At 36.8% G+C, this 14092-nt stretch overlaps 1 protein-coding gene across 6 annotated transcripts in view; it reads left to right on the forward strand.

Annotated features, from left to right (window-relative positions):
* abi3bpb (ABI family, member 3 (NESH) binding protein b) overlaps positions 1-12647 on the forward strand; it is a 38123-nt gene extending 25476 nt beyond the window's left edge. For 5 of the 6 annotated variants that reach the window (XM_063466479.1, XM_063466480.1, XM_063466481.1 and 2 more), the window contains 11 exons: positions 718-783; positions 4385-4453; positions 4563-4688; positions 5189-5278; positions 5438-5647; positions 5805-5910; positions 7024-7103; positions 7737-7766; positions 7853-8011; positions 8098-8220; positions 9162-12647. In XM_063466479.1, the coding sequence (XP_063322549.1) occupies positions 718-783; positions 4385-4453; positions 4563-4688; positions 5189-5278; positions 5438-5647; positions 5805-5910; positions 7024-7103; positions 7737-7766; positions 7853-8011; positions 8098-8220; positions 9162-9277 (1175 nt within the window). In that variant the 3' untranslated portion in view covers positions 9278-12647. The remainder of the gene's footprint in view (positions 1-717; positions 784-4384; positions 4454-4562; positions 4689-5188; positions 5279-5437; positions 5648-5804; positions 5911-7023; positions 7104-7736; positions 7767-7852; positions 8012-8097; positions 8221-9161) is intronic. The other variant, XM_063466484.1, reaches the window with a different exon arrangement.
* Positions 12648-14092: the final 1445 nt, after the last annotated feature.

The following is a 14092-nucleotide window of genomic DNA, read 5'->3' on the forward strand; positions in this document are numbered from 1 at the left end:
TTATATTTCTCTCTTGTTCAAGATTCTAAAATCAAGTCGATGAAAAATTGATACCAAAAAGAACTGAAATATCAAATATACCTACTATTTAGGTTGTAGAATCTTGAGATATTCTAATCAACACTGATTGGTTTTGCCTCTTGTGGACTCATTATCTTCCAGTTTCCCATCTATTGTTACTGTCTGAGACATTTTGGGGGCTTCTGCAATGGTTTTCTGTGCCACTATTCTTTCAATTTTAAGAAAGAATTTCTTATGTGTCTCAACACTGTTTCGCATCTCATCACCCCTCAACACAATTTTACTTTTGCCTTTTTTCTGATTAAATGCTGTGAAACTTCATTTTTGTTAACTGTTGGCTGCTAAATGAACCTTTCAGGTGAACAACCACACAAGTCCGTTAAAAGCTTTGACTAAAAGTTTAATAGATCAACTAGTGGGATTTTATATTGCTTCCAGAATAAATAATGCAGATTAAGTTTTATCTTTGGTTCATAACTGATCCATGACAAGAATTAAGGAATTCTGTACAGTTAAGGAAATGGACAAAAGTTGGGGAAGAAATCGAAAAAGTAGGTGTTTTCCAAATAGTCAAGACAAGTAAAAAAAAATAAGATTTATTTGGTTAGAAAAGGACTTGGTTGATTGTCCTCGCATCAGGTTCAGTTTTCAGAGACAGTTTCTTTCCCTTCATAACACTCAGTTTTCTCCCAACAGTAAATGGACAACCACACCGGGGCATTTCCCCACCTAAACCGGCCATATGGTCCCGACCTCGATTGGGTAAAAAAGACCTTGTTTGTCTTTCTGTGTTTCATCATTAACCCTTCACTCGCTTTTGCAGCATTTTCACCTCCACTGCAGCTCTTGTTGGTGTTTTTTGTGTCCATCCATTTTTTATTAATACTTTAATGTCCATGCACTATTCATCCATCCATCCACCTGTTTGTCCACCATTGGTCTGTCTATCTGTGTTGTCTTTTTGTCCCACATTCGCTGCCTCAAGCCAGTTTTGAGCAAAGCTTCAGTCAGAGAGATTTAACTAATCAAGCCGATGCACATGGTTGATTATGTGAGTTGGTTACTTAAGCTCAGCAGCTGATTGTGTCCCTCTGTGTTCTACAAGTTGTTTTTGGTGGGGAGTATTTAACCATCTGGTTTAAGGTTGTGGTTGGGGAAACTGTAGCAAATTCAGAGACCTGAGACCTCTTCAACTCTTTGGGTGCTGGGCTAAAAAACATTTCACTGCTTCACTGTTTCACTGCTTTGCTCTAATAACCATGTAGAATATTTCACAAAAAGTTTTAATTATTCCTTAGAACCAGTTTCAAAAACATTAAATTCTGACCAGTTTGAAATAATGTATATTTTCTTGGATGAACTCCATCTGCAGATGAAAATGGTCAGACAATACACTAAGGTCACTGAAAAAGTTTGTTTGTGGATGTATGTTTAAAGATTGTGTTTTACAAAAGTATTGAATAATTAAGCTATTTGTTGTCTGCAGGGTTGACTATTGATTTTTTAAACTTTGGCCATTTCCCCACAATTCAAACTTTTTTTATGCTACCGCACAGTTTTTGCAGTTTTTGGGAACATTAGCATGATGGGGTTTTTTTTTTTTTTTTTTTAAAAGCTGTGTGTAGTTTAAATAGTGTTTCCAGAGATATAATCTAAAGAAAAGAGTTTGTTATCTGCTGAAAATGATAAAAAAATGACAGAAAATAATCTGTCAAGATTATTATCAAGAGCTACAAATTGATTAGAATCCTTTTTCTGAAACTGGTCTTTTAAGTTTATAGAGAAATATCTAAAAATATACATATAAGGCATCAATGTTATTAGGAGTGTTGTTACTCTTTTAGTTAAAGTAATGCTTCTAAAATGTAACTTAGTTAATGAGAGCTGGTGTAGTGGAGTGTTATCGCTGGCTCAGACCTGCCTACACTTGTTGAGCTTTACTCTGTACATTGATATAGTAGTAGTTATAATAGTTGCTATATGAGCTCTCTCTCAAACTTAATACCATTATTTTATTTGTAGTGTTTGGTTTACTTTCTGATGATTTGAAGTAGTTTCCAACCCAACTAGGAAAGAAAATAGTCCTTTTGCTCCAACAATTACTTTAATAGGCTTAACAAGTTGTTGGCACAAACTGGCTGCAATATTTATTTGGAATAGGAACTAACGTACCAATGAAAGAAAAACATTAGAAAACTTTTTTTTTTCATTTGTCTTTTTAGGAGAATAAGCATATTTTTTGTTTGTTTTTTTTGTACCAGCAAAAGTGTTTTTAAGTGTATAGAAGTTATTCTAGTAATACCTTCAGCAGAGGTTAAACTCTCTGCAGTGACTTTCAAGCATCAGAAAATTCAATAGAATTTGAAGTCTTTCATAAGCAGCTAAAAAAAGAGGGTGATATGGGTTATGAGAACTTTCACTTTAGATTCAGTTGTATTATGAGTTAGGCCACCCTCAGAACCCATCTGACAATTGAAACCCGGTCAGATCACAGTTTACAAAAGCTTATAGTGAATTATACAGTTAATGATTTACATTGTGCATGGTGTCATGGTGGGCATGGTCTTCCTGTCCAGTATGCATGAGCTGGTTTTGGTGTCATCAGTTTTCTAGTTTTGATGTTTTGTCTTTTGTATGTTAACACCCAGAAACCACTGATCTATGACTTTTTGACAGAAGCTTAAAAATGCAAAACCGAAAAATGGCCAAGGCGTCTCAGGGCTTTATTTCAGTATTGAATACAGACTCCAGTTTTAATCGCAGTGCCTCTCCTGCTGCAGTGAACAACTCATTGCTGGAGGAAAAGAAGTCTGAACTCCCTGAAGTGTTTGGTCGTTCGGGTCCCACCACAGAAGAGTGGGTTTATGGTTGGTAACGGCATGAATTTCATTTGTCTGCACCCAAAACTTGCCCATGCCGTGTGCTGACTGCCGCTCCAGTTGCTCTACATCGCCAAGACTGCATGGTTTGGTGGTGTTACATGTCCAGAAACAAATCTTTAGAAGGACCATGAAGGAAAATACTGGCCGTCAGCTTGAAAGTTTTGGCCAAAGGCTTTGGAAAGTATGCGCTCCCCTGATCGTTAGCTTACTTTTACAGAACCTCACTTTGCAGAGCTTTGCGCTTTTTCTCACCACAGAAATTAAAGGAGGAGACTGTTTCTAATTAGCCTGTGATGAACCTGGCATCTGGATTGGACCTTTGGTATTATTTAAAAAATTTTCTGTCCAGGGTCCAAATGCTTCAGCTTGTGCTTCTTGCCTGATTGCGAGTGCGATGAGCTTCAGACATCTTGCTGCAGAGATGCCGTGTTTAGAAAACCCTCACGCGAACCAGGACAGCATGGCGTGCATTGGACAGTTTTCATCAGAATGTGGAAACCTCTGTTTGCTTTTTATTTTAGAATTATTTGTGTGAAAAAAATCATACCAATATTTATTTATTCTAGTTCTGTATTGTAATCATGAGGCATTTCTGAACATAGGCTATAATTATAGCACAGTTTCCACTCTGACCTTCCAATATAATGATCCTTTGAGAACACTGTACCTCTTGTGGTTTCTTGACAAGCCTCCTAATTTATGTCCAAGAATAATACAAGGTTTACCCAAGTAAGAAAAATATCTCTATGAAGCTTAAACAATTTTAACCAAACTTCATGTCAAACAACAGCAAACATTCATACAGGCAGCCCATCATACATATTTACATGCAACTGATTGAAAGGAATGCATCTGTGTTGTTTCATGTTACGAGCTAACATGTTTCAGGACTCCATCATCTTTCATGTTCCTGGCTTTGCATTTATTCTATTTAGTTTTGGAACCGAGTCAATTCCTTGATTGTGAAGAATTTTGGCTTCTGCTTAAATAAGAGGAAAGGGGGCAGGGGTGGGGTGTAATTGGCTGCAGGTTCTGGACTTTAGTCAGAAAAACACAAAAGATCTTGTGGGATTACAAGGAATTGTTCATGTTTTAAGGTTCATTTGGCATTTGGAAATGGGTAGGGAGTTCTACCTTAGCTCAAAAAATATATTTTCCAAGAGATTAGACAGCACCTGGCTAGAAAATAGATCCAAAGTGGCTGTTAAAGCTTTATTTTTGCCTTATGTAAAGCAATACTGTCCACAGACTACAGAACAAGCCTGAATCTGATCTAAAGCAGAGACATTCCCATCATGTAATACTTTAGAAAATTATTGCAGCACTTTATATTAATAGTAGTAAAAGAAATTTGAAATGATTGTACATGAAAGAGACCCTTTAATGCAAAAAGTCACAAGTGCAGAGATGGTTTAGCTCAGGACAGTAAAATAAAGGCTGATAAGGTGGTTGTAACAAGATAATGTTTTTGTTTCTTTCAGGATCTCCTGCTCGTCCAGCCATACAGATCAACAAGAAGCCAAATTTGGTTGGAAAACCTGGAGAAACGGGTAGGAACTCAATAAGAAAAACAATGAACTTTGTCTACACCCTTGTTTAACTGCGACATTTATAGTTTTCTGAAGGTTGAACTGTTTTTGTTTACATATTTTCCATCAGACAAAGTTAACAACTTCAAACAGAATGATAAACTGCCAGTCCTGAAACCCAAAGTACCAGCAGTGACCGCCAAGCCGATCAAACAAGAACGGAAACAGACCACAACTGCAACACCAACTACTACTGGTACAAAGATTTCCACTTGGCAATCAAGTAGTAGTCATCAGCCCAGTTTCATCCAGTTTACCACATGCATACTGCAATTTAAGACAATTTTCTCCTGCTTATTTTGAAATGTTTTGCTAGTCTAACCAAATGCATGTGACCAATGATTGAACATGAAGTCTATTTACAATATGCTGCCAAATGGGGCCTTGCTGGGCACTTTAAAAGTTTTCATGTCAGTCACTGCTTTCTTTGAATAAAGCTTTTGGAAAATATAGTATTTTTTAACTCTATGCTCACTCCCAAAAGAAACCCACAAAAACAAAACAAAGAAAAAAAATATTTTCATGGACATGCACAATATGCACAAAATATCACAAACCAGCTTACAAGAAGTAGACATACCTTCTTGTAATATTTTGCTTTGTTTACAAAAAATGTTGCACATAGAAGGAAGGTCATTTTTTTCCAGAAGGTTTATTCTTGAAATTAGACATTTTGTGTTGTGTTTCTTCTTTCAGCACCTCGACAGGAGTCATGGGAGGAGTCAGATCTTTTTAAATCACAGCCATCCTCTGAGATTGACGCCATGGGCAAAAAACGTTACGTAGGTAAGCTGAAATGGTCACTTTAGCAGGACATTGGGTTTTACCGTATAGCGATACAGACATCAAAACAAGCATTTTTTGTTCCAGCTCCAATTATATATACAAAGTGAACCTCAAACCCCAGTGATACTTATGCTTTACATTCATGTTCTCTTTCTACAGCACCTCATGTCATCTACAAAACTGGAAAGAAACCAGATGAGCCTTGCTCTATTACCTCTTCCCTCAACTACTTTCCCGAAGATGAACCCAGTGAGACAAATGTGACATCACCACCAAAGACTCCACCCTCCAACCTCACTGTGGTGACAGTGGAGGGATGCCCATCTTTCATCATCTTGGACTGGGAGAAGACTGACAATGAAACCACTGGTACTTATTGGCTGAATTTTTATTGCAGCAGCCCAACAAAAAACTGAATGAAATTGAAACTCTTTGGTGACAAACCTATAACACTCATATGGTGGTTTTAGCTGTCTTCTATCACGATTCTGTTGGTCATGTCCTAATTCTGTCATCCTCTTCTCAGAGTACGAAGTCATCTCCACTGCTAAAGGCCCAGATGGAGAACAGGTTTCCATCCTGACTACAAACCAGACTCATACTGCCGTAGAGAACCTCAAACCTGAGAGCAGGTAAGTTCTACCTAAATTAGTTTTCTTTCTTCAACTTTACTTTTCATGAAGTTGAACTCAAAGTGGATTTCTAAATTGTAGAATTTGAGATTGGAAATCGACCAGCCTTGTGTACCATGTGCAGATTTTCACAGCCTAGCATCAGGGGTTATCTGCAGATTTATTTGCCGTGATTTCATGTTATGAGATTGATTTGCTGTGTAGCCAAGAGAACCAGTCAATTTGTCGGCTACACAGAAGAAAGAGAAGACATGAAAAATGTGAAAAGACTCCAAACCAAACCAGTTCATTACAATAAAGCAGGTTTATACATATTAATCTCTGGATGTTAAGTGTTTCTGCACCTCAGATCTGACTGAACATCTGCTGGTTGGCGTTGCAGCCATTTCATTCAGCTGTTCAAACAGCCCAAGTCAGTTGAGCCCAGTAAAATAAGCAGAGCATCTGTTACGCTTGCTGACGCTTTAACGAGCCGCGATGTGGGAAAGCTATTTGGTGTGAAGGAAGGTGGTTAGAAATGAAGTCTGGCCCATGGCAAGTCTGGACTCCAGCAAAACCATATGAAAATAAAGAGCTGTGAGCAGAGGTCATGGTTTTCACTGTCATGCACGGGTTGCATGATGTTTGTGACTGTCCAAGCTTATAAAACCTGTTTTAACAGTCAGTTGTGCAACTTTGACACAGTATAAAAGAACAGAAAACAATAGTTGTTGTATTGGTTTTTTAGTGACCTAGAGGAAATGGTTAAGGAGAAATCCTTTGCTACAGTAAAATCACTATTATTAACAAGTAGCTTCAAAGTAATTTGTTAATAATTGCTTAAAAGTGTATAATCAATAAAAAATAAAGGTAGTCTATCCAGAGAAATGTAGTATTAGAATATATTGGTACTTTAACTGTTTTGGGCTGAGCTGATGTTTTTATTTTATTTTCTACTTTACTTTGATAAATTATAGTTCTTAATAAGATTTTGCAATATAGTTCATACCTAAGTAAGTACTACATTTTCTTGTACTTTGTGGCATCTGAGTTTGCTGTGTCATCTTTGAAAAAGTTATGACTCTATTCTTGATTATGTATTATTGTAATGCTATATTTCCCCCCATTTTTTAGTTACGAGTTCAAGGTGAAGCCAAGGAATGAGCTGGGCTCAGGTCCTCCCAGTGAACCAGTGACCTTCAACACAGAGTCGGGTACATTCCTGCTCAACTCAAACTATGCCTGTCTTTAGAGCATGCACAAGCCAAAGCAGTTGCAGTCAAACTGAAACTCCAGGACCTCTCCATGACTTCAGATGTTTTAAACAACAAGTAAAAATGCTCCAAACTTTCCGCTCATCAGTTAAGACTAATGTTCACCCTCAGCGGTAGCTACTGTTTCTGCCCATTTCAAATCCACTTAGCAGGAATTGTAACTCATTGCAGATGTATAATAAATTACCGCTATTGCATAAAGGTAATTTTCTGCTAGAAATTTATCATAATGTGAGACTTGAGACTTCACTCCTGATTGCCTGCAGAATACAATTAATCAGTTATGCAGTCATCCATAACTGGACTTTACTGATAGAATTACTAACAAGTCATTGATTTAGTTGGTTTTTAAAAGCTGACATCCAGGATATTGATTTTTTCAAACATTGCATGAGTGAATTGATATCCTATATTTCAAACACAGAGAAATAATTAAATGTTCTGCTTCACTGATCTAGATGATGATGAAGGTTGCTGCTTGTGTTATAAGAAGGCACTCCTGCATCAATGTGCAGTATCAGTTATGCTTTCTTTATATAAGCTGTTAAGACCCTGTTGTTATTCTTTCCTTAGCGGACCCCAGAGTGAGTGAGAACGTTTCAGGTAAATTAACATCCACCTTATGTCCACATGGTTATAAGAAGAGCCTTTGTTTAAAGGTACAAAGTTATATTTATTTTTCTGTACAGGAAAAGATGCCATCTGGACTCAGTTCCCCTTCAAGACAGACTCATACTCTGACTGCCATGGCAAACAGTATGTGAAGAGGACCTGGTACCGCAAGTTTGTTGGTGTACAGCTATGCAACTCACTTAGGTACAAGATCTACCTGAGTGAAACACTCAACGGTAAGTACACATTCTGAATTTATTGCCCACTTTAACAGGGAAACTGATCCGAGATCTGATCTGTTTCTCTATATTTCCCCTTATAGGTAAATTCTACAATATTGGAGATCAGACTGGCTTTGGTGAGGATCACTGTCAGTTCGTTGACTCATTCCTGGATGGGCGAACGGGCAGACAGCTCAGAGCTGACCAGCTCCCATCCAGACAAGGTATAAGCTTTATTTCAGTTTTCCTGAATTTTCCTGAGCTCCTTAGTGAGCATGCATTTTTTGGACATTAAGATCCAGTATACAGCATGATTTGTCTTAAAAAATAGAAATTAGTTATACCTGTACTTACATTTCATTTCAGTTCAATTCAATTTCATTTCATTTCATTTCATTTCTTTATTTATTTCACACATGGTTCAACAGTGTTTCTTTTCCTACATACAGAACCTCCTTCCCATTAATATGACACTGCACCCATGGGTGAAAAGGAGCAGGAAGAAGAATAAATTCTTATTAGCACCTGCCCCCTATCTGCAATCCAAATATTCTTACAAGAGGGCGCCAATAACCCCCCAAAAACCCTCTAACATGTATCTTTATGTAACAATACAAAACTAAACAACAAATCAATATAATCAGCAATATTTATTTATACAGCACCAAATCACAACAACAGTCGCCTCAAGGCGCTTTTTGTTGTAAGCTAGACCCTACAATAATACATACAGAGAAAAACCCAACAACAATTATAGCACTTTGGCAACAGTGGGAAAGAAAAACTCCCTTTTAACTGGAAAAAACCTCCAGCAAAACCAGGCTCAGGGAGGGGTGGCTATCTACTGTGACCAGTTGGGGTGAGACATAACAGACAAATGTAAAACAGCTACATTTAAATCCAGTGTGACACCCACTTCATTGTCATTGTCTTTGATGCCCATCTAGAATAAAAGTTCAGAAACCAGAGAGGACATTTTAGAATCTTTTAGTTTTTCCATTTCCTTTAGAATCACAATCATTCATTTAGTATTAGATGTCTGTACATTTTTATTACACTAAATAGGAAATTCTGCTGCTCTTAATCGGGTGCTTTGATACAAATTAGATTGAATGTATCAGATTTAAAATATGTTCCTCATCACGTATTGTTCTTTTTTGTCCAGGTTTCTACAGAGCATTGCGTCAAGAACCTGTCCACTTTGGAGAAATAGGAGGACATTCTCATGTCAATTACGTCTCATGGTATGAGTGTGGAACACCCATTCCTGGCAAATGGTAGACGAACAGTCATCCTCACAGAGGCCTATGATGGGATTTGTTGCCAAAGTTTGGATGGCTAAGCCGTGCCTCTGAATTCTCTCAACCATGTTACTCAATGCTGTAAAAATGTACAGGATATACTTGTCAGGGACTTTGTAAGGAGAGAGCATTCATCATAAATGATATAGCAACCATGCCTCATTTTTAATATTTATCTAGCAGCAAGGCTAAAGTGATGTTAGAACATGAAGATTCATAGAGGTATCGTTTCTCTGACTCATGCTAGATATATTTTATTTTGTGTTGAAATAATGGGAAGCTGGCTCCCTGGATTACTATTTTCATAACTTGTGAGATGTTATTTATCAAAAAGTCTTTGATTGCATTGCTTCACGAGGGCCACAGGTGGGAATTCACAGGAGTTATTTTTTTTCTTTTAAAGAAATGCCATAAAAAGTAATTCAAGTGAGAGGTTTTAAAAGATACCATCCTGCTTCACATTCATCCATCGGCAACTGGCAGTCACCCATATCACCAGTCTTTAACCAATGCTTCACTAGTTAGTGTGGAAAATACAGACAGCATCATGTGTGATAAATTTACTGGATATCAGCAATGAGAAACCTATTTTAAACATTAAAAGTAAATAATGTATTTGATAATATAAATACCAAATAATGTACTTTCTGCTCTGAAAGGTGCCCCAAAAATACAGTACGGTGATATTTTTCGGGAACTAAGTTAGCATTGTAGGTGACTAATCCAGCTTTGTGAATCTGCTGTTCTGTAATTAATTTTCATTATGAATTAATCTGCCAGTTATTTTTGATTAGCCAAATTAGTCATAAAAAATAAAAAAGTAAAAAATAGCCCATCCAATTTCTGAAACACATATTTAGCTTACTGTCATATAATTCTTATATTTAAGAAGCAGCAAATGTTTTACTTGAAAATAGACAAACAATTAATTGATTGTCCATTAACTGATCTATTAATGGAGAAAGAGCTGCGGCTTTTATCATTGTCCTTTAAAGTAAATATCAAGCAGGCCTGAGTTTGGTGCTTTAAACTACATTTTTAGGTGAAATGCCTAAAATTCATGCTTTACATGTCAATACGTTGGATGTGTTGACTGAACGCTGAGCTTCAGTGAGAGGCTTCTACACTTGCATTTTGCACAGCAGAAATGTATTTATATGTATATGGAGAGAATGTATTTTTTTTTTCAGTACATTTTTGCAGATGCATTTCTCTCACCATGGCCAAAAAAAAAAAGAAAAAAAAACAAATGGTACTATAATATGCTCTTCTTTGTCCTTCCTCATGCTAGAGCATGGTGGGAAAGTAATATTGCTGCCTGATTGCAAGTCAAAAGCAGAATTATTTACATTTTAATAACCAAATTACGTTTAAAGATTTTATTTCTAGTTAGGTAGGGTTAAAATATTCAAATGGGAAATTAACTTGTTAACTGGTCCTAAAGATGGAAACTAATTGCCATCTGATGCCTGGTTAATCACATAAAACATTTCCCTAAATACAGTCTCTTTCTGTATTTTACCAAATTAACTTATTGGAGCCATAGTTGCCCTGGTGGTTTTTCAAGCTCAACAACAGACCCAGTCATGCAGGCCTAGCAACCCATCACATGGGAACCACCAGTTACTAGGGAAAAATATTGGAGAGTGGTTGCTGGATGTCACTGGCTGAACCTGGTAACAAAGTAGGCACTGCTCCAAAAGCCTACAGGACCTATAGATTGGCATGGAAGATGCCAACATGCTTGCAAACACTCTTAAAATATTTTTCCCTAGCAAGCAGTCTATAGGTCTGTGAGACTAAAGCCTAAAGTAGGGGCAGCGATAGCTAGATCAGGAACGCTATGAGTATCTGTTTCCTTGAGTAGCTAGACAACTAATCTGTATGCAGTCCTCAAAGGAAACCTCAGACACCAGTTTTATTCACTTACACTATTTGTCACAATCAGATAGTTGCGGGAACAATGAGCCATCTGGCTCAGAACTCAGACATTTCAGTCTTTAAAGGGTTTGTATATATCTTCTTATGGAAATTATGCATGAAAATAAATCCTGTTGTATTGTTTGTGATATGTTTAGCAACACATAAGAAAGGCATTAATAACTGAAATAGAAAGATACCATTTTTAACAATTTTTAACGAAAGTAAAGTTTCATCAAAACAAATTTAATGACCCAATGAACAACAAAAATGTCTGAGACAAAATCTGATCATAATAACAACATTAGTAAGAAAACAGTAATAGATAACTATAATGTGGCTGAAATGTTCTAATGATGTTCTGATGGCTAGCAAATCCAGAAATATCTGCATTAAACATGCTGTTTACTTAGCTGCCATCTCTAGATGTTGGTTAAGTTAGAAAAAGTAATGGAGTGCCATGATCTGCCGTTCTACGTGTCTTCAAATGGGCATTTCTTTAAGGGCACCTAGTCTGCATTTTCTTACCTGTCATATGAATATAACATTAAGATGCTGAATGTTAATATTACGAGTCACCAGGTTTCAAAGAATGAGGTTCAAGTAATCCTTCTAAGCCAAAAGCTCAGCTTTTAAACTACTCTGAGTAGTCAGTACAACCAATACCAGACAGTATAACTCTGTCAACAGGCTTCCAAATGTTGGCCAATCAGAAGAAAGAAGGGGGAATGGAGTTGTTAGAAATGCTTAACAACTCACTTAATGAACTGATGGGGTTCATTAAAAGGAGAGCTTTATGAAGGGCAAATATAAGTATCGATTTTTATTTGAACTGTGAATCATGCAAAGCTACTCTAGTAGAGCCAAGAAAAGAAGCAGAGTGCTGAAAATGAGCAGACTAGGTACCCGTTCAATTAGTCGCAGTGTGTGTTGTAATATAAATTTTCTCACTGGCAGGAAACAGATTACATGACTGTGGTATCTGAGAAGTGCAGTAATGAAAGTCACAGATTAGGGCTATTAACTAAATTGCTAATCTATCTTTATAATACTTAAGGCTGCCCTTAACTTCCTGTCCTTCCACCAGCCTCAAACTTACCTACTGTCACACTAATAATATATGGTGGAGTGATGGAGGCAGAGACAGTAGAGAGCAGTGATATAATACAGCATTAGCAGGGTGTTTTCCGATTCTTCCACACAGTGTTGCGCAGTCCTGCTTAGATGCTGTTTCCTGACAATAAAGCAGTGTACTGTGCCTTTACCTTCCAGCTGCAATCCTGACCGCCTTCATTTATAAAGCCCATTATTATAAAGCAGGGATCATTTAAAACAGATGAGTGCTTTGTAAGGAAAAATAAGAATGTATTGCTGTTGATGTTTTTCTACATACGTTTGTTTCTATATTGATTTTTAACAATAAAGAAGTTTTGAGTCCTTTTTAAAAAAAGTGTCTTTATTTACCCTCCACATGCATAAAGCTTTATCAGTTTATTACCTAGAACAGAACCTTATTATGTTTTTCTGTTTTCTTAACTACTATTAATTGAATTAATCAATACTTAATTCAGAGTTGTCGAGATTTGGAGACTATCCCAGCTGTCATAGAATGAGAGGCAGGGTACCATCCTGTAAAGATCACTAATCTGTTGAAGTAAAATAATAAATTTAACCCATATTTCCTAACTCAGGACACAGGAAATGTGTTTCGTTGAAGATGAGAGATGAAAATATCAACAACAGTCACATCCATTATGTTTAAATTGGGAAATGCTAGCAGTGATTAATCAGAGAGTCAGACAGGATGGATAGGAAGTGTTTATCTTCAGCTGTGTTCAATTTCTCAGCTCCAGCCTCTTCACAGCTGAAAATTAGAAGTTGGTGAGTATCAAAGTAAACGCCTGTGACTGTAAGGGTGGAGTAAACGGCACTTAATGTTAACACAACTAAAAATCTGTTCTAAAAAATTTCAGGTCACACAAGCACTGAAATCCACCTTTAGTCACAGACGAGATTAAATTTTTGCCTTTTGAAGATGATCAAACAAGTTTAAAGAATCTTAGACATTAATTTTCTGCTTAAGCAACTTCTTGAAATGAGCTTATCAACCTGTAGCATTTCAGTCTGGTGATTAAGTTTGATCACTATACTCAAAGACAATAGTCTATATAGATATATTAAACATTACAAAATTTCTAAATAAGTAAGTAAAATTCAGAACTTGCCAAAGGTTTCTGTATATCTAATCCAGGTACATATTAGAGCTAAGATAAGATAACCAAGCATGCTGACGTTAGCTTAAAAGCCGTCTTACTAATGTGATTACTTCTTTTCTGAAAAAATAACACAGCAGTGGTCAAAATGCCAATTTTGATCATATTTATCATGCAAAAAAACAACTTTTTCAAAATACCTTGCAGTCCTGTGAAAAACTAACTATAGCTCAGTGTTTCCATGGGAATTTAAAGGGTAAGTAGCAGCCACATGATGCTGATTTGAATGCACTTGATGAAAAGCAGAAGTTTTGTCAGTTTGCGGGTCTGGAACCTTCAGGTGTGTGTTAACACAGTGCCAAAGAGAAAATACATCAGCAATGAATTAAGGGGAGCAACTGTTGCCCATCAGTCTGGGAAGGGTTATGAGGCTATTTCCAAGGAATCTGAAGTCTATCATTCTACAATGAAAAAAAAAAAAATTTACAAATCAAAAACGTTCAAGGCAGCTGCCAAACTTCCCAGACACGAATGGATATCACAAGAAATTCACCCCAAGGTCAAATTGTGCAATGTTCAGAGAAACTGCAAAAAGCCGAAAAACTGTACTGAGTGTTGCCGTTCTTCACAGGTTCAATGGTCGTCTTAGAGAAAGTGAACCT

Source organism: Pelmatolapia mariae, linkage group LG23 (genome assembly GCF_036321145.2).
Source record: "Pelmatolapia mariae isolate MD_Pm_ZW linkage group LG23, Pm_UMD_F_2, whole genome shotgun sequence".
NCBI lineage: Eukaryota > Metazoa > Chordata > Actinopteri > Cichliformes > Cichlidae > Pelmatolapia > Pelmatolapia mariae.